Raw genomic sequence first — 18,253 nt, 5'->3', positions numbered from 1 at the left:
CCCATCTTTGCCCTATATTGTCCCGTCCTTTCTCCTCCCCGGCAGTTGTGTGTCCGGTCTTTTTCCCTGGTCCAGTATGTACCGTACTCCCTTCCAAAAAAACAGTAACAGATAAAAAGGGGGTCTATTTTATTAGAGTCCAGAATATCAGCTTTGAGTAGCAGCTGAGGGCAGCTTCACATAACTCTTCATTGGGGGCAGTGGCCGAATCTTCCGGCCAGCCCAGCCCCCCTTGCGGTGCCAAAGGCCGCTGTTAGGCCTCTTGCCCAGCCAGCGGTTCCGCCCGGCCTTGCCAATGACCCGTTTGTTATGATCAACATTGGACACTCGGCCTACTGTTGCTATGCACGTTTCCAGCACCTGACAGAGAAAGCAGAGGGTGGAGAATGCGTCTTGGGAAGGGGCAGGGCACTATAAAGGGCATGGGCTCTTGGGAGGCTGCCTAAGCTAGGTGAGGGATGGGAGAGGACAAGGAAAAACGCATAACATAACTGAAAGTGAGTGCAGGTTCTATAGGAAGGAGCCCCAAAAGAAAGGCACTGTTCCATGTTCCATGACAGTGCCAGCCTGACAAGGCGTGCTTAGTCACACGACAGCGGAGGCCATACCCAGCTCTAGGCAGTTCCTAACATGAAAAACCTGGGAGCTATCCAGACAGGAAAGGTACATTCTAAAAATTCCTCCTTTGCTGATCCCTCCTACTTGTACCCACACACATACCTGCATCTGCCTCTTGGAGGGCAGCTGGATGATGGCTGTCCCATTCACTTTTCGGAGCAGCACACCACATGTCCCTGGGGAGGAGAGAAGCAGCATTGCCACCCTCCACAAAGGAGGCTGGAAGCAGATTTACCATACCTCATATGCTGCCCTTGCTTTGCTGTTTAGGAGCAGATACACTGAAGCTGGATACATGCAATGTTTTAGGTCAAAACACAGGCACCTGTTCATCCCCATTTTCCTACTTTTTCTCTGCCAGTGGATCAGATATAGGCTTATGGGTTCATAGAACTGTGACTTCAGGTACCCCTGGGCCTTCCAAATTATAAGACCCCAAGAAGCTCATTTCCTCATACCTGCAGCACGGATATACTGGGCTCCCCGGCCTGGTTCACTCTCTACGTTGTTGATAAGGGTCCCCACAGGCAAGGCCCCAAGAGGATGTGCATCCCCTTCCCGAGCAGCAACTAAAAGACAGAATTTCATCAGCACCAGAAACCTTGCAGCCTCCCAGCCCACACACACATCTGGCAGCCATCTCTCACCTGCCATTCGGTCTATGTGGTCAGAGCTCAAGATTATATCTCCAGCCTGCATGTTTTCTGTGGCAATGATCCAGCGTTTCCGGCTGCCTCCAGCAACCAGAGCTATGTTTGCTGACCTGCTCAGAGTGAGGGACAGGTGAGTAGACCATCTAGGCAGCCCCACATTTGAAAAGCCACAGAGTGGTTATTTAGCTGAACCATCATTACTCCGTATCCCAAACTTGCCTACAGGGATCATAGCGGACGATGACCACCTTTTCCTCAAACGGTCCTGGCTTGGCTTCCTGCTCTGGCCGGAACCGTAGAAAGTCAATCATGCGATAACGTTGTCTGTGGCCCCCACCAATACCATGCACTTGGATTTGGCCTGTGGATAGGACAGTGTGGGGACATGACCCAGGTCAGATGGATCAGCTCCCCAGCACTGGAAACAGGCCCATCTTGGGCAGAAAGCAGTGTTTCCCAACATTATGACACAAGCAGAAAATGATAAAAATTTGCACAGCACAATGGGTAAATGGCGGTTGGGGAAACACAAGGCTTGGGAAAGACCTAATTATATGATACTGAAATTATATAAAACTTCCAGATAAAATCTCTACAAATACTTAATTCAGTAAGTTAACTGAAAGCCATTTAAGTAATAGTGCTCAATTTGAACTGTTGTAAATTTTTGAAGGGTGTGAAGAAAAATGTCATGGAATTTTCTATGTCCAGCTTCCTTCAAATACCTAGCATTAATTTAAGATTAAGCTCATCTGCTGTTTTGTATTCTATTTTCTCACTCTTACACACATACTACATGCAGGTGAAGTCTAACAAATGCTTTTTAATTATGTTCCTCTGCCTGTCTCAATGTATAGGCCTAGTGTCCTATGTTTTTCCCCTTTATTGCTCAAATCCTCTTGCCCTTGCTCCCACCTGTGTGGTTTCGGCCCCCAGATTTCCTCATCTTCACTGGCATAATGGTGTACTTGGTACGACTCTTCCACGACACAAACTTGGCACTAAGGGCCACAGAAGTAAAGACCGAGCGGCAGGGGAGCAACACTGAGGTAGAGGGCAACTGGAAGAGACAATTTTTTGTTGCCTAAAGAAAAAGAGAAATCTCTTTCACTTGAAAGCTAATTTAAGGAGAAGCATCAGGGAACCAAGGGTGAGGATACAGCCCAAGTAGCCAATCTCTTACTGAAAGTGTCCCAGACCAGCTGTTCAAAAACTGCACCCTTCACAGTTTGCACAAATACAAGTGCAGAATGTTTATCCAGGTGTATGTGTGTTGATTCCCTCTCCTCTTTGAACCTCTCTGAAGCATCCCTTGATGCATCTCCTTCCAAATATGACTCAAAACTCTCCTCCAGGAAACTTTTCTTTCCCTAGACAACTCCCTTTTCCAGAGCGGGTAACTTCCACACATTCATGTACCACCATCAGCACCAATGCCTTTTGCCTGTCTGCACTCTGTTTCTGGGGGTTTTTCAGATATGAATGGAGGGGAAGGATCATTTGTCTTATTCCCTGCTGTACTTCCAGCATTTCATGGACCTCTGAATTTTAAGTATGCATCTGCCAAACTCTTGGCATCAGTCTGAAAGGTCCAGGGGAACAAGGTTTACAACTTCTCTTTTCTGTGACTCACGTATTGCTCACTAGGAAGCTGTGGATACCTTCACCTTAGGCTCCCATTCTTGTTATCTTGCCCTGCATTCTCTCAGTTCAGCTACAACTCATCATTAATGGTTAAGAGCCAGGCTTTGAAGCCAGACTGCCTGTCTCCAGTAGTTTGTATATGACCTTGGACCACTTATCGGTTTCCTCATATGTAAAGTGGGAATGATAACTACCTTATAGAGTGGTTAAGGGGATTCATTTACTTAAAGCGGCTACTACTTATACTTAACTTACGATAGGAGCCCAATACATGCCAGTTACTATTGAATCCTATACAAACGGTGATCTGTAAAGCACTTTCACCTCCAGTATCTCGTCTGAGAAATTCGGCGGCGCAGTATGACAGCAACACTTAACACAGAAGGGAAAGCTGAGACTGACAGTGACGTAACTAAGGTCACGGATCGGCGTGACTCCTCACCAGACTCACATCCCCGGCTTATCCTTGGGTGCCCCCATCTCCCGCGGCCCGATCGTTAACAGCCTCATCCGCGGGCAAGGTGGATTACCTGGGCGGCCGAGAGCAGGCTCGGGCCGGGACAGGTGGCGGCCGGAGGCTTCAGGTTCAGGGAGCCCAAAGCGCGGGTTAGTGCCCGCAGGGCCATGAGGATGGCCAGGCTCCGCTGGGTTCAACACGCCACCAAACTTTTAGCCAGGCCGCCTGGCTCTCCTGGGTGACGCTAACAGGTCCCGGTGCCGTCGCTCCCTCATGACGCAAAAAGGAGCGCAGAGAACCTGAGAACAAGCTAGATATTCACACCTCCTTCCCTCTGCGGGCGGTCAGAGCCAATCCTCCGCGGGCTCTCAGGTCGCGTGACTGAGAAACAGGCCCCGCCCCTCGGAGCCGTCAAAACAATTGCCTCGAGCGGCAGCCATGATGGATTTAAAGGGGCAGTACAAGCAAGGAGGCAGCCAGACTGGCAGACTGCGGGTGAGTCATTGAGGGTGTCACTGGGGCTGAGGGTTGAGGTTCCGCTACCTCTTTCTAGCACTCCAGGACAGATGAACAAACCCGCTCCGACTCATCTCACACAGCTCCAGATAAAAAACTCCGCCTCCCCGCTCCCCCCCGACAGCCCGCTATTCTTCCCGCCCCTCGGCGTCCAGACAGTCTGAAGGCCTGCCCCGCCCCGCCCCCCGCGCTGCCGACTGACTCAGTGACTTCGGGATTGTCCGGCCCCTGCGTCCTCACCTGCGACGCGGACAGCGGCTCTCCAGCTGCACCAGCCCCTGTCGCCCCCGCCCAACCCATATCACTCTGCCCACACACTAGGCCCCAGGGCAGGTCGGCAGCCTGGGACACTTCTCAACCGCATTCCCAGGCACGGGAGATCAGCTCCCAGCGCGTATTTCCCTGCATCCGCTCAGCAAATCTTCCATTCTTCCCTGCATCATTAGCCGTCTGGGAGGCACCCTAAGGTGATTTCTCTCAGAACCTGTTAGTGGGTGATCATGACAGAGACAAAGCTATGGCAGTAACTGGGCTAGGAGGGCCCAGGTCTTCTCTTCACCCTTTCCCAAGACCCGCCCCTTGCCGCAGGTTTCAGATCCCATCTCGCTCCCTTGGGAGAAAATAACTCCCCAGGCCTGGGTTGGGAGGTTGGCTTGGGGAAGGACGAAGGACGTTGGCTGTCTTTGAAAACCTTGAAAAAGGCAGGGAGAGGGAGGGTGTTTGTCCTGGGTGGGGCTCTGTGCCAGGTCCTCTGGGAGGCTGTGAAGTGGTGAGAGAAGGGGTGGGGACACTGGACTTCTGGACTTTGGGCAGGGCAGACCCCTGTGAGTCCCTGGCTGCTGAACAGAGTTACTTCGGGACTCTGGTCTGAGCACCACAGCCAAGGGCTCTACTTTGTATACTGGTAAGAGGACTTCAGAGATGAGAAACAAGGCTCTTTTGAGGAAGTAGGAAGACAGCTGGACACCTGGAGAGTGGGAAATATGGGTTGAAGGCTGGTGGGGAAAGAGGCAGGGCTAACTAGTTGTGGAGATGCTGGGCTTAACTCTGTGGGTGACATAGCCTGAAAACCTTGAGGTTTTCTACTTTTCCCTCTCTTCCCTGATTTAGCTTTGAGACCTATTCCTTCCCTCTTTTTGAATCCTGTGTGCTTTAACCCTACTATCTTTGCAACTCTCCCTGAACACCCGTCACCCGCCGTGTGTCCCTACAGTGCTCTCATCTCCTGAGCCTTTTCCTTAAGCTCTCCCCTCCAATGCCTTTTCTGTTCTCAAGTTCTAAATCCCTCTGGTAGTTCTCAGCACCTTTGTTCCTTCTGTAGTCTTTCTTCCCTCAAGTCAATTCCTTTCCCTCTCTCTTTCCCACAACCTTAGCTTTCTGTGTAATGTTGTAGGTTCCCTCCCCACTGGTCCCTCTCTGTTTCTAATTAAACCAGAGGTCACCCCTACTCTCTCTCATTCACTTGGATCCCCACCACACTCTAACCAAGGTACTCAGCCTCTCTTTCTTATATTTATCGCAGCTGAACTCTTGTTTCTCCCTAGTCCAGGCAAGGTTTCCCTGGCCAGGATGTCGGGCCTGGTGTTGGGGCAGCAGGATGAGCCTGCAGGGCACCGGCTCAGCCAGGAGGAGATCCTGGGAAGCACTCGGCTGGTGAGCCAAGGGCTGGAGGCCCTACACAGTGAACATCAGGCTGTGTTGCAAAGTCTGTCCCATACCACTGAGTGTCTGCAACGGGGAGGCCATGAAGAAGGGCTAGTGCACGAGAAAGCCCGGCAGCTGCGCCGGTCCATGGAAAACATCGAGCTGGGACTGAGTGAGGCCCAGGTGAGAGGGAGGAGGTGGTGCTAAGTGGCCCATGGAGGAGCAGTTGTCTGGAGGTTTGGGGGTCACTTGGGATCCCCTTGTCCTAGATGTTTGCATTCATTCATTCAATATATATGTTTTAAAATCCTACAGTTTGCAAGGCAGTCCTCTTCTGGGCACTGGAGAAACATCACCGAACACAACAGTTAAAAATCTTTGCTATCTCAGAGCTTGCATTCTAGCTGGGGGAGGCAAACAATACACAAGTAAATGATTCAGTATGCTAGAATGATAATTGCTAAGGATAAAAATAAAACCTCAGGAAGGGGATTAGGGAGTATGGAGAGAGGATGCAACTTAGGGTGGTCAAAAAAAAGCCTCATTGAAAGGTGACAGTTGAGCAAAGATTTGAAGATGAGGGATTGAGTCATACAATAAATGGGGGAAAAGTATCCTAAGCAGAGCGGACAGTAAGTGCAAAGGCCCCAAACTGGACCCTTGCTGATGGGTTCAGTGAGAGGCCAGTGTGGCTCAATAGAGTGAATGAGGGGAAACAAAATAAAACAAAATAGAAAATGAAGTTCGAGAAGTAGTGGGCTTGGCAAAGAGGGGGCAGATCATGTGGAACTTGGAGGCCAATCATAAGGACTTTGATTTTATTTTAAGTGAGATGGAAGCTATTGGAGTATTTTGAGCAGAGGAGTGATGTAGTCTAACTTAACATTTAAAAAGGATTGGCTGGTTGCTGGGTTGAGAACAGACTCTAAGGGAACAAGGGCAGAAACAGGGAGGCCAGTGAGGAGGCTATTACAGTAATCCAAATCCGCAGGGAATTGATGGTGGCTTGGCCCAGAGTGGTGGCTATAGAGGTCGTGAGAAATTGGATTCAGGGTGTATTTTGAGGGTAGAGCCACTGCCACCCAACCTTACCTCGTGGTTCCTGCTTGTCTTGTACCTCCCAGTGGGCTCCCCTCCTACCTGCCCTGAACATTCCTATCCAGAGTCTGGTGCTCACGGGATGTGCTTGTTTAGGTGATGCTTGCTTTGGCCAGCCACCTGAGCACAGTGGAGTCAGAGAAGCAGAAGCTGCGGGCTCAGGTACGGCGGCTCTGCCAGGAAAACCAATGGCTCAGGGATGAGCTAGCAGGCACCCAGCAGCGGCTCCAGCACAGTGAACAGGCCGTGGCTCAGCTGGAGGAGGAAAAGAAGCACCTGGAGTTCCTGGGGCAGCTGCGGCAGTATGACGAGGATGGGCATGCTGTGGTAAGTGCGCGTGCCACCAAGGCTGGATGGGTGGAGGGCGGGCAGCCAGGAGTCAGCACAAACATGGGGGCAGTTGCTTCATCATCTGCAGGGGTTGGCAGCACTGCAAAACCTGCCCCCCGTCTGGCAGAATTTGGGTCCTGACGCAACTCCAGATCACAGCAAGGGGGAAACAGTATTCACTCATTCAATCAACGTCTAATTACATGACTACTATATATGCCAGGCACTGTGCCCTCTGCTGGGGATGCAGCAGTGAATGAGGCACACAGCGTTCCTGCCTCACAATTAAAGGTTGTGGGGGGAGACAGACAAGCACCTGGACAATTCCAATCCAGAAACCTAAGTGCTATAATTAGGGAAAGCATGGCCCAGTTGAGAAAGACCCTCCTAAAATTTGCTCTCAAAGTGGTGTGAAATTTAATCCTCACTCCAACAGTCATTTATATATGTCTGTGCCTTACACAGTCAGTGCAGGAAGATGTATGTTTGGGAGATGTAAAGAACAAAATAAAAGGGTTCCTGCCTTCTTGCTCTTATAATGTAGCTATAAGGACAAGGCCTCTCAATAGGAATACGTATGTGACAACTCAAAGCATCAAGTACTGAGGGCTGCAGACGTGGTTTAGTCAGTATGGGAGGTAGTCTGTGGAGATAGGTTCCTGGGCTGGAGTGGTCTGAGAACAATTGATAGAGAAGGTGAGGTTCCGAGATAGGTAAGATTTAGGTTGGATTTTTTATTTGAACAGGTTAGAAGTTAAGATGGATTTTGATGGATGAGGAGGAGCTTTCTAGACTGTGGGGGTGGGAGTGTGTGTGTCCTAGATAAGACTTCAGAGTGGGAAAGCTGGTCAGCCACAGAGAAAGTGGGGTGATTTATATGGGGACACACTGTGAAGCTGGAAAGGAGGGTTGGAGATGTTTGTACAAGACTGCAGTGCCCGGTGAGGCAAAGCACGTTTGGCCAGCGTGGAAGCGGGTTAGACAGGGAGGGTTGGGCACTAAGGCCAGGGTAAGCGGCGGCAGGTGATGCTCACAAGGCTGAGCTAGACGCTTGGGTACATGTCAATAAGGTCAGACCCACTCTGCCCTCAGAAGGTACAGGACAGACATATAATCAATGTGAACAGACAGGGTTCAGCACAGGGCTATAATGACAAGAATTGAGGGGGAGAGGAGGAGGCTGGATAGTGAGGGTGCTTAGGAAGAAAACGCAAGGAAAAAAAGGTGAAATTTACAAATAAGAGAGGCCTGAGCTTGGTGAGGCAGATGCTGGCTTTCTTGGGGGCAGGGATGTGAGCAAGGGTCTTCTCCTGGGCCCCATCTGTCAATGATCTCATGGTTTAGAGGGGCCCTGAAGAGGCTGCTGGGAATATCTTGGCCCAGACCTGCTGCTGCTTCTTTTCCAGGAAGAGAAAGAGGGTGATGTCCCCAAGGAGTCCCTGGATGACCTCTTCCCCAACGAGGAGGAAGAAGACCCCAGCAATGGCTGTGAGTCTGCCTCTTGAGCTGGAGGGTGAAGAGGGGCAGCAAGAGGCTGGTCCCAGCTGTGGCCCACCCTGGACACAGGATGCTCACCATTCAGAAATAGGTTCTCCACTTCTTCTAGAGATGGGGCAGGGACTGGGCTAATACTTGGCTTTCCTCAGCCTCCCCATTATTCATCAACATTTATTAAACACTTTGTATGTGCCAGGCACTGTGCTAGGTACTGGGAATGCTGAGATGAGGATGGCACAGGTCTCTCTAGAAAGGAGTTCCCAGTTGAGTGGGAGAATGATGCTGGAGTGGAAGAGCGTCAGCTCCTCAGGGGAAGGAACCAGCCCTTTCTTAGCTTTGTAGCCCTGGCACAGCCCCTTGCTCATGCTTATTGAGTAAATGTTTGTTGAATGAATGAATTACTGGGCGAACAAATGGGATGGTGATGGGCACAGGTGCAAGGGCGTGGGCAAAATAACAGCATTGCAGCAGGTCTCAGGAGAGAGCCTGTGAGTGGGCTCAGGACAGGACATGGAGCAGGGTGGGGAGGGCAGCCCACACAGGGGAGAGGATCAGTCCCTGAGGAAGTCTCCTGTTCACTTCCTGGGATGGCTTAGTGTCCCGTGGCCAGGGGGCCCAGCACAGTGGATACGAGATCCCAGCGAGGTTGCGGACACTGCATAACTTGGTGATCCAGTATGCAGCCCAGGGTCGCTATGAGGTGGCTGTGCCACTCTGCAAGCAGGCGCTGGAGGACCTGGAGCGCACATCTGGCCGCGGCCACCCTGATGTCGCGACCATGCTGAATATCCTTGCTTTGGTGTACCGGTGAGTGCTGCTGTCCCCCTCACAACATATGTGCCTCCAGATTCCCATCTCGATCCACCTTTGGCTCCCATTCCTCCTCTCTGAAGGTGCCTCCCTTCCCTGCTGGGCCTCCAGGTACACCCCGGAGGGGTATACAGGGGCCTTTCTCCTGTACCAGAGTGCTCATCCTTTCTGTGTGAGAGCCCTTGACCTCAGACACTACTCATTTCTCAGGCTCTTGGCTTCTTCAGTTTCTCCTCTGGGGAAGGTTTCTTTCTGTCTCTTGCATCCTATAACTTGTGGTCCCCTCTTGGCATGTCAGTGCCCTGCATCTAAGTACAGTGTGTTGGTGAGCTCCCCCACTGCTCACCTCCAGGCTTCCTGTCTCCTCTTCGGGTCCCCAACCCCTAAATATACCTCAGTCACCCCAAAGGAAGGAGATGGCTTGGGGGCAGAGTTCAGGGTAACCTCTGGTCACTTTTGTCCTCTTCCAGGGATCAGAATAAGTATAAGGAAGCTGCCCACCTGCTGAATGATGCCCTCAGCATCCGGGAGAGCACCCTGGGCCGGGACCACCCTGCTGTCAGTATTCCTTGCTCTCCTTCCCCCATGCACTTTTGGCCCCTCTTAGTTTGTCCCTCTGCTGCCCTCAGCACACTCTCTAGAGGAGCGTAGTAAGGAAACATGAGGACACCTTTCCTCCAGGACTGTGTGCTGATCCCAACAGTTCTTGACTCTCTGAGACCCACTGACTCTTATAATGAGTGTTTTCCTGAAATTTAGTTCATATAATGTAACCTATCTACAAGTGTAATTTCCAAAAAAGTCAAATAATATCCTATCAATACAAAAGAGAAATAAATAATTTATTATAAAATAGTATGTACATTACAATAAAATTAAAATACAATACCAGTTGTATTGAGTACAACTATGCTAGAAGACGTAATTACCTGATATATAATGAATAATTTCAGATTTAAAGAGGTAAGACCAGTAAGTCGTTCTATATAAGAGGTACTAAAAAATGACAGAGTGGAATTGTCAGTGGGGACAAGATTAAAATCCAATGTTAGAATAAGTAATGACAGACTGTATTTGTTTGTATGCAATAAGAGAAAGGGACAAATAACCTTAAGTAGGATTAGCATGCCAAGGCTAGTGACAGATTGTCAAAGTGAAGAAAATGAGAAATAAGATATTTTTGAAAATGAGCTGTCAAGAAATAATTCCCTGTGTCATCACATGTAGTAGGGATGATGTCTCAGAAAACGTGCCTCCTATCTTGATATTCCACCCAGTGTCAGGACTTAGATTCAGTGTTTGAAGGTCTGTCAGGACATTCAGAAGTTGGCAGAGCTGCCCCACATATGCAGAACATCTGTAGCATCCTAACCTCCCAAAGGTAATAGTGCCCCCATCTTTATGGCAACCAAAAACCCCACCTCCAGAAACGCCTAACAATCCCCCTAGAGGGCTATACCACGGCCACAGAGAACCTCAGAGCTGTCCAGTTGAGCAGGTCCCTTGCCCCACCTCTGGCAGGGTGGCAGAGGCCATTGCTTTCCATCTGTGCAGCCCTGGCTTCTGTTATACACTGGGGGGACCTCCGATTCTCAAGGCCCCTGAAAGCCAGTGTCTGAGGGAATAGGCCTGTCTTTCTAGGTGGCTGCCACACTCAACAATCTGGCTGTGCTCTATGGTAAAAGGGGCAGATACAAGGAGGCAGAGCCGCTGTGCCAGCGGGCACTGGAGATTCGAGAGAAGGTGCCTATTCCCTTTCCCCATTCTCCCCTGCTGCTGACCCCTCCTTGGCCATCTGTCTTCTGTCACCTCTTTTTTTCTCATCCCCCTCGCTCTGCCTTATACCCTCTCTGGTCGTTCCGTTCCCCCTGCTCCCTGCACGGGCATGTGTGCAGGCGTGTACATGCCATCCTAGACCTTTGTCGCCCTTTGCTCCTGTTCAGGTCCTAGGCACTGACCACCCAGATGTGGCCAAACAGCTGAACAATCTGGCCCTGTTGTGCCAAAACCAGGGCAAGTATGAGGCCGTGGAACGCTATTACCGGCGGGCACTGGCCATCTATGAGGGGCAGTTGGGACCGGACAACCCTAATGTTGCCCGAACCAAGAACAACCTGGTAAGGGAGGAAGGGATGCAGGGACACAGACAGTGGGAGGAGGGGAAGGGAAGGCATCATAGTCTGGTATACTAACCACACTGCATTTGTGCCCATCTTTGGGGCTGAGGGGTCTGCCTGATCCAGTCAGAAGGCAGAGTCCCATAGCCTCTTAGGAGAGGGAACACCCTTGACCCTGAAGCTAGAAAGGAGGTGTGAGGAAGATTTCTTGGGACAGTCATAAAGAGACCAAGAAGTGGAAACTCTTGAGCCTGGTTGAGGCCTTGTCTCCATTTCTTACTGCCATGTTTTTGACTTCCTGCCCCCAGGCTTCTTGTTACCTGAAACAGGGCAAATATGCCGAGGCTGAGACACTCTACAAAGAGATTCTGACCCGAGCCCACGTGCAGGAGTTTGGGTCTGTGGATGGTGAGTGGTGAAGGCCTGGAGAGGTTGCTGCAGAGGGGAAAAGAAATATGGACCAAAGGTGGGGGGTTAGGCCACAGTGGTTCCGAGGGGGAGCCAGATCCTTTTAGGCCAGCCCTGTGGGCCTCTGAGTCCTGGCTCCCTCATACTGTCCAGCTCTGTTCTCTAACCTTGCCACCCCATCCTATGTATCACCCCCAGACGACCACAAGCCCATCTGGATGCATGCAGAGGAGCGGGAGGAAATGAGCAAAGTGAGTTGGGGGGTCCCAGCCTGGGAAGCCCGAAGCTACCAAGGCTCTGAGGCCTCCATCTTATTCCTCGCACTGGTCCAGCTCCTCACTTCCCACTGGAGCACTGGCCCCAGATGCATGGTGCCCTCCCCAACCCAGCCTGCACCCTAGCTCCCCACCAGCTGACATCCCAGCATTTCTGTACTCGCATCTCCCCTCTGTCCTCTTGCAGAGGCGGCACCGTGAGGGCAGCACCCCTTATACAGAGTATGGAGGCTGGTACAAGGCCTGCAAAGTGAGCAGGTGAGCTGGCTTGGCTTCTGATGTCTTCCATCCAAGCTCCCATCCTGGCTGCCTGGACCTTTTCCCTTCTTCCCTCTGACCTTCCCTTGGCCTTAGCTCTGCTCCCTCCTGTTTCTTTTCTGATCCCATCCTCATTTCCTTCCCTGGTCTCACCCCCCACAGCCCTACAGTGAACACCACTCTGAGAAACCTAGGCGCTCTGTACAGGCGCCAGGGAAAGCTGGAGGCAGCTGAGACCTTGGAGGAATGTGCCCTGCGTTCTCAGAAACAGGTCAGAGGGGAAGGGGGTCTGGACGTCAGGGCCCTGGGGCCAGGCGGGGGGCTGGGGGGCGGCAGTGGACCACTGAGGCTTCCTGTGGATTTCTGAAGAATGAGAGGAGAGCTGAGGAGGAAGATGGAGGGAGGAAGGCAAGACGTTTTTGTGGTTGTGATTATTTTTAAGCATGTTCTTATACCCCACCTGCCCTTTGTGGTCAGGAGTCTGAGTTCAAGCTTCACTTCACTAACTGGAACTGTTGAAAGGGAAGCCCTGCCCTTCCACACTTTGAAGAATCTGTTGAAGAGGGGAATGAGGGGTGTGGTGAGGGGGCTGAGGCTGAGGGGAGCCCTAAGTCATAGTTTCTTAAATTGTGGGTCTTGACTCATCAGTGGGTCATGAACTCAATTCAGTGCGGGCCATTCTTAAAAGTATATAAGCGTCTACATGCAGGAATGCCTTGCACAAAGAGGAGGTGAGTATTGTTTCAGTATGTGAGTGTGTGTACTGGGACATCACAAAGGAAAATGTTTTCCCTGCTGTGGCTGATGGCAAAAAACATTTGAAAGTCCCATTCTGAGGAGTTAAGAAGTCCCAAGTCCCAACTCCTTCCTTTTCTTTCCAGGGCACTGATCCTATCAGCCAGACCAAGGTGGCCGAGCTGCTTGGGGAGGGTGACAGTGGACGGACGTCCCAGGAAGGCCCTGGGGGCAGCGTTAAATTTGAAGGAGGTGAAGATGCCTCTGTGGCTGTGGAGTGGTCAGGGGTAAGTCTGCTTATTGCTCCTTGATCTCTCCTGCCCGGTGGTGGTGAGAAGATCTGAGCCTGAGCATGTGGGGTGTGAGGGCGTGCTATCCCCATTCTGGTTCAGTTAACCATCCCTCTCGGGGGTATCCCAGCAACTGGCAGGGCTCTTGTTTTCAGTCACTGAGCTTTAGGGGAGGGGGTATGTGTAGGATAAATGGCAAAAGTAGACTCAGAAGCCAGTCTGTGTAGGGTTCCCTTAGCTCCTGTTCCCCATCACTGTCCACCAGGATGGCAGTGGGGCCTTGCAGAGAAGTGGCTCTCTGGGCAAGATCCGGGATGTGCTCCGTAGAAGCAGTGAACTCCTGGTGAGGAAGCTCCAGGGAACTGAGCCTCGGCCCTCCAGGTAACCAGGGAGACTGAGGTATGGCGAAGCAGGCAAGTAAGTCTTCACCTCCAGCTCCTCTTGGCCCCTTATCACTAGAGGAGAAGTGTCTTGGAGAGAAACATGGAGATGTCAATGGGATGGCAGTGGAGAGAGACTTTGGGAAAACTGGATGCCCCAGTAAGGGGAAAAAGATAACCTGAGGTGGTACTCATTACTAATGAAGATGAGAGAGTGTGTTTATGTGTGTGTGCTGGAGGTTGAATGGTGGGGAAGCAATGATTTGATTTCATATGGCAGTGCCCAAGAGGCCCACAGTTTAGGATCACTCATGGGGAAGAGAAGAGACCTCAATTCTTTCTTTGTCCATTGTAGCAGCAGCATGAAGCGGGCAGCCTCCTTAAACTACCTGAACCAGCCCAGTGCAGCACCTCTCAAGGTGAGCATATTGGTGGGTGAGAAAGACAGACTAGGCATGGAGCAATCCAGTGGGAGTTAGGGAAGAGGGGAGAGTAATTTGGGATGAGGGTTCTAGTCAGGGTAGTAGAGTTGACAGCAGGAATCAGGCAGACAGCTTACTGTGGGTGGTGATCACTAAGGGACAGTTTCAGGTCAGATAGCAAATATATTAATCAGAAAGGGAACAGAAATTGATGTTTTCTAAACTGGGTACTTTGGAATTGTGAATAATTCAAGAATGATTTGGGGATACTAATTGCTCTTCCTCCTGCAGCCACCATACTCCTCACTTTGGGGACTCAGTAGTAGATGAGAAAGGAAAAGAAAAAATGTATTAAAGCATCTCCACTTGAGAAAACAGTAATGACATTTTAATTGGAAATGACCACTTGTATCAACACATTCAAAGTACATGCCAATATTCATGTGGCTCTTCAAGGTATTTTCTTCATCAGATTATGGTCTTCTGGAACATCCTGGCACAGGCTAAACAATGCCCCAGTGCTTGAGGTTGAGGCTACAGGCTCCATCCTAGGTCTAGAGGGAGGTTACAGCCATGAAGTGGATAGACTGCAGGCAACAGTCTTTGGGAGGCCGAGTCCTTGGGCTGATGGTGTGGTGTTGTCTCTTTCAGGTCTCCCGTGGCCTCAGTGCCAGCACTATGGACCTCTCTTCAAGCAGTTGACATTCAACCCTCAACCCCTAACCCCCAGGTCTGCTGGGTCCCCCCATAGCCCTCACAGCATTCCCTCTTGCTCCTGGCTCTTCCAACCCCATGGTGGGATAGTGAAGGGGGAGCTGTTAACCAGAGATTGCTGCTGCCCTCGGGGTCTCAGCTCTGTCCTCAGGAATCCCCCTCAGAAAGGACCCTCAGGACATCCTCTCTCCACCCTGTAGTCCTCTAGAGTAGCTAGCTCGGAGGCCCTCAAGATGGGTAAGGAGCAGGTATGTACCTCAGAGATGCAGCCTGCTGCTGGCTTTCTGTCAGAGGGTTTGGGGTTGGCCAGCCAAGTTGCTTTGCCCTGGCCTCTCCTGTTCCCTCTGCTGCCTCACTTCAGGTCCATGTATTTCACTTTTCTTAAATAAAAGAATCAGGTAACCATGCTGCCACTTGCGTCCCGATTGAAGCGGGTAGGAAGCAAGGGTTTTGTTGGGGCCCTTCACAGCAGGGCAAGGGGCAATGATGGATGGGGCAGCAGGAGAAGTGTTGATTCTTGGATCTCTCCTCTCTTCCTTCCCCTGTTTGTATCCTCTCCAGCAGGGCCTGCAGGAAGGCATCTGGGGGATGGGGAAGGAGGCCCACAACCCAAGAAGAAGGTGCTGTGGACTGGGTTGTCAGGGACATGTGGTGGCCATGTGGCAGGACCCTGGAGTCCTGGCGCCACTGCTCCTGGCCTGTGAGGCCCTCTGTGGCTGCCCCTCCTCCTCCCAGCTGCTTGGGGGAAGGGAGGTCTAAGCAGGCCTTGGGTTAGGGGGGGAGCTCTGGAACTAGAGGGGGACAGGCACTCACTCTCCATCCCCTCTAAGCATATCCTGAAGTCCTGAGCAGCAGCTGGGGCCCATCTTCTAAAGCTTGACTCCTCTTGACCCGCCTCCTACACCCCTTGCTGCTTTCACAACAAAGAAAGAATGTGTGTGGGGGGGTGGCTCTGGGGGTGGGGGGGTGCCTGGAACAAGGGCTGTGCTGGGCCTCCCCACAGCTGGAGACTTGGCCATGCCCTGACACAGCCCAGACTGCCTGGAGATGGACTTGAGATGAATTTGTCAGTTTAACAGCCTTCAATCGGGCGTTCAGAGCCCGGTCTATTTCTACCTTTGGGTTCAGATTGGTCCAGAGCCAAACCAGACTCCAGCCATGCTCAGGCCCCTCACTTGTCCAGGCTGTCTCTCCTGGGGCTCCACAGTCTTGATAGGGGACACCAAGGAAACCCCTCTGTCCTGGGTCTCCCTCAGGATTTCAGGTTGCTGAGAAGTGAGCCAAAATCCACTTTTTCCCTTCTTACCCAGAGAATTGGAGGAACTGTTTGGTCAGAGCCCCTAGGAAGGCCCAGAACTGACCATCTTCCCCAGGAGCCACACAATCATAAAAGTCACTTTGGTTCCCCTAAGTCCCTGCAGAGTAGGCTGTAGATACATCTACGCTCCACTACCTCGCTCAGGTCCCCCCCATTCTCCGCAGGTCCTACCTCCCTCAGCCCGGCCCCTCTCCAGACCCCTCCCCAACTTGAGCTCCTCCCCTCCACTGCTGGGAGGGGGCGTCGAAGGGGCGGGGCGCCGCTCAGCGGCCGGCGGGGAGGGGGCGTCGCGGGGCGGGGCTTGGTGGCGGCGGCGGCGGCGGCGGCGGCGCGCGAGGACTCGGAGGTACCAACGGCGCGCGGCTCCGGCTCCGGACGGCTCGGGGCGACTCGGGCTCGCGCTCCGGCTGCGGCTGCTGCAGGGGCGCCCGCCTCCGGTGCGCTCGGCCCCTGGGCCCGCCGCGGAGCGCAGTTCGCACGCCCGCCGCGCGCCCACCAGCTGCCTTCCCCGGACCGCCGCGATGCAAGCGGCGCGGGGAGCCCCGAGCAGCGTCCGCCGGCTGCCTCTGATCAGCGTCCTGCTGCTGCAGCTGCTGGGTGGTGAGTCCCAGCGAGCGGGAGGAGCGGGGCTCGGGAAGTGCGGGAGCCCCGCGGGCAAAAGGGAGCACCCGAGAATGTGGGCTTGGGCGGCTGGAGCGGGGAAAACACCCTGGAGTGGTGGAGAGGCTCCCTGGGGGTGCGAGGTCCCGGCGGCCGGGAAGTGGCCGAGCCCCCGCGCTCTCGGTTGCGTCCCCTCTCCCACCCGCGCCCTCGAAGACGCATTTCCATCCTCCACAGTTTGCCCGGCCTGAGCGGGGAGTTTGCTCGGCAACTGCCGGGAGTTGCCGCCTCTCTGGCCCTGGTGGGGAGTTTCTCTACGGAAGAGAAATGACTAATCCCCACTAACGGGGGTGCATTGAGGTTGCTGGCGGTGGGGGAGACGGAATCTGCCCGGTAGGCTCAGTCTAGGTGAGGGAGGCCGGCCCCGACCTGCGGCTCGCAGAGCGCGGAGCTTTGTTACCTACGCCGGCCAGACGCTCCCGGCTTCCCTCCAAGTTCCTGGGCCAAGCTGGGACCCCTGATGGCCCTGCTGGTGAGGGCGGAAGAAGGGAAGAATTAGGGGCCGCCCCATCTCCTCTAGCTCCTGGGCCCAAGCCCTGAGCCCTCGATCCCTGCCCCTGCCGGGTCGAATCTGGGGAGCGCAGAGTCCCAGGCTGTCGCGGTGACTAATGTGTGAAGGCCGCTGCCAAAATCGGGCATGGCCGTCCTGCAAAGGTACGGACGGGGTTCGTTCTGCTCCTTCCTGAATTTCCATCTTATCTCTCTTCACTGAGGAAAGAAAATCCCTCGTTCTACGGGCAGAAAGGCGACAAGAGTTCATTCTGCGTCTTCTAGGAGGGCTTCAGCATTTTGATGAGGGTGTGGTCCGTATCCTCAGGGCGGACAGGGCCCGATCCCCCATCCCGACCCCCCTTTTATTTCCTGGCGCAGTAACACTTGAGAGTCACCACTGAGGTGTTGAAGTGCTTTACCGTAAGTGCCAAGCTACCTGCACACCCCATCAGCCTGGACTAGAAATATGGTCGCCTCCCTTCCCCCAAAACACCGAATCTTTGATAATGATCCTAACAGCAGCCCTCTCTGGGGGGGAAACTGCCCAGTGGATCTGGTCCTAGCTCACTACTTTCCTTCTTTGAAGAGTAGTATGGGTAGGCTGGAGGTAGCAATGAATTTCTCTGACATCTCCCTGGCCTGCCAATTGTTGAGGGGTTTTGGTGCTGATGAAATCAACATCTTTCCCCACCCCTGATTGTAATAGGAAAGGTAATTGTAACCCAGGGACTCACAGGAGGTGTTTCTGGAGCTGCCCTGTGTTGCGTGTGATGTGTGGGGTGGTCATTGCTCATGGTAGAGCCTGCATCTGCTCCCAGAGGAAGTATGGAAGTTTTTTTGCACAGACGGGATCAGGGGATCAGCCATATGGGCCAGGAGCCCGGGCTCACAGGCTTCTTAGGTTGGCCAGCTGTTTG

The 18,253-nt window shown here is 52.8% G+C and overlaps 3 protein-coding genes across 9 annotated transcripts in view; 2 read left to right on the top strand and 1 right to left on the bottom strand.

Moving 5' to 3' along the window:
- Positions 1-112: 112 nt before the first annotated feature.
- On the bottom strand, positions 113-3,683 carry MRPL2 (mitochondrial ribosomal protein L2). 2 transcript variants are annotated; one of them, XM_017657034.2, is made up of 7 exons: positions 3,446-3,683; positions 2,187-2,355; positions 1,491-1,632; positions 1,266-1,381; positions 1,077-1,187; positions 721-794; positions 113-360 (listed from the first exon to the last, which is right to left on the bottom strand). In XM_017657034.2, the coding sequence occupies exons 1-7, from the start codon at positions 3,539-3,541 to the stop codon at positions 148-150; spliced, it is 921 nt and encodes a 306-aa protein (XP_017512523.1). In that variant the 5' UTR covers positions 3,542-3,683; the 3' UTR covers positions 113-147. The 2 variants fall into 2 exon arrangements, with proteins under 2 accessions (XP_017512523.1, XP_017512524.1); XM_017657035.3 differs by having other exon boundaries at positions 2,187-2,331.
- On the top strand, positions 1,384-15,277 carry KLC4 (kinesin light chain 4). Of its 4 annotated transcripts, none has more exons than XM_073224873.1 (16): positions 1,384-1,401; positions 5,433-5,715; positions 6,727-6,957; positions 8,367-8,448; positions 9,054-9,264; positions 9,738-9,825; positions 10,909-11,010; positions 11,211-11,384; positions 11,693-11,792; positions 11,991-12,043; positions 12,255-12,325; positions 12,488-12,596; positions 13,207-13,347; positions 13,616-13,731; positions 14,086-14,149; positions 14,804-15,277. In XM_073224873.1, exons 2-16 carry the CDS (start codon positions 5,458-5,460, stop codon positions 14,852-14,854), a joined length of 1,851 nt encoding a protein of 616 aa, XP_073080974.1. In that variant the 5' UTR covers positions 1,384-1,401; positions 5,433-5,457; the 3' UTR covers positions 14,855-15,277. The 4 variants fall into 4 exon arrangements, with proteins under 4 accessions (XP_073080974.1, XP_017512521.2, XP_073080975.1 ...); XM_017657032.3 differs by lacking the exon at positions 1,384-1,401 and adding an exon at positions 3,788-3,867; XM_073224874.1 differs by lacking the exon at positions 1,384-1,401 and adding an exon at positions 4,251-4,355.
- A 1,067-nt stretch (positions 15,278-16,344) lies between these two features.
- The window catches only part of PTK7 (protein tyrosine kinase 7 (inactive)), a 61,403-nt gene continuing 59,494 nt past the window's right edge, over positions 16,345-18,253 (top strand). For 2 of the 3 annotated variants that reach the window (XM_073224871.1, XM_073224869.1), the window contains exon 1: positions 16,345-16,784. In XM_073224871.1, the coding sequence (XP_073080972.1) occupies positions 16,706-16,784 (79 nt within the window). In that variant the 5' untranslated portion in view covers positions 16,345-16,705. Of the gene's footprint in view, positions 16,785-17,328; positions 17,499-18,253 lie in introns of those variants that run through there. The other variant, XM_073224870.1, reaches the window with a different exon arrangement.

The sequence above is a fragment of the Manis javanica genome, chromosome 16 (assembly GCF_040802235.1).
Source record: "Manis javanica isolate MJ-LG chromosome 16, MJ_LKY, whole genome shotgun sequence".
In the NCBI taxonomy this organism is placed as follows: Eukaryota; Metazoa; Chordata; class Mammalia; order Pholidota; family Manidae; genus Manis; species Manis javanica.
Note: the sequence above shows the minus strand (reverse complement) of the source record. Positions and strands in the feature narration are given on the sequence as shown.

Bases quoted from the DNA above. Each gene is read 5' to 3' on its own strand.
- MRPL2 (XM_017657034.2), bottom strand. From the start codon at position 3,541: ATGGCCCTGCGGGCACTAACCCGCGCTTTGGGCTCCCTGAACCTGAAG. The intron at 2,356-3,445 runs GTAATCCACCTT...CTTTTTCTTTAG, and splicing joins GCCTGCTCTCGGCCGCCCAG to GCAACAAAAAATTGTCTCTT. The intron at 1,633-2,186 runs GTGGGAGCAAGG...TCCTATCCACAG, and splicing joins TGGGGGCCGAAACCACACAG to GCCAAATCCAAGTGCATGGT.
- KLC4 (XM_073224873.1), top strand. From the start codon at position 5,458: ATGTCGGGCCTGGTGTTGGGGCAGCAGGATGAGCCTGCAGGGCACCGG. The intron at 9,265-9,737 runs GTGAGTGCTGCT...GTCCTCTTCCAG, and splicing joins ATCCTTGCTTTGGTGTACCG to GGATCAGAATAAGTATAAGG. The intron at 11,385-11,692 runs GTAAGGGAGGAA...TCCTGCCCCCAG, and splicing joins CCCGAACCAAGAACAACCTG to GCTTCTTGTTACCTGAAACA.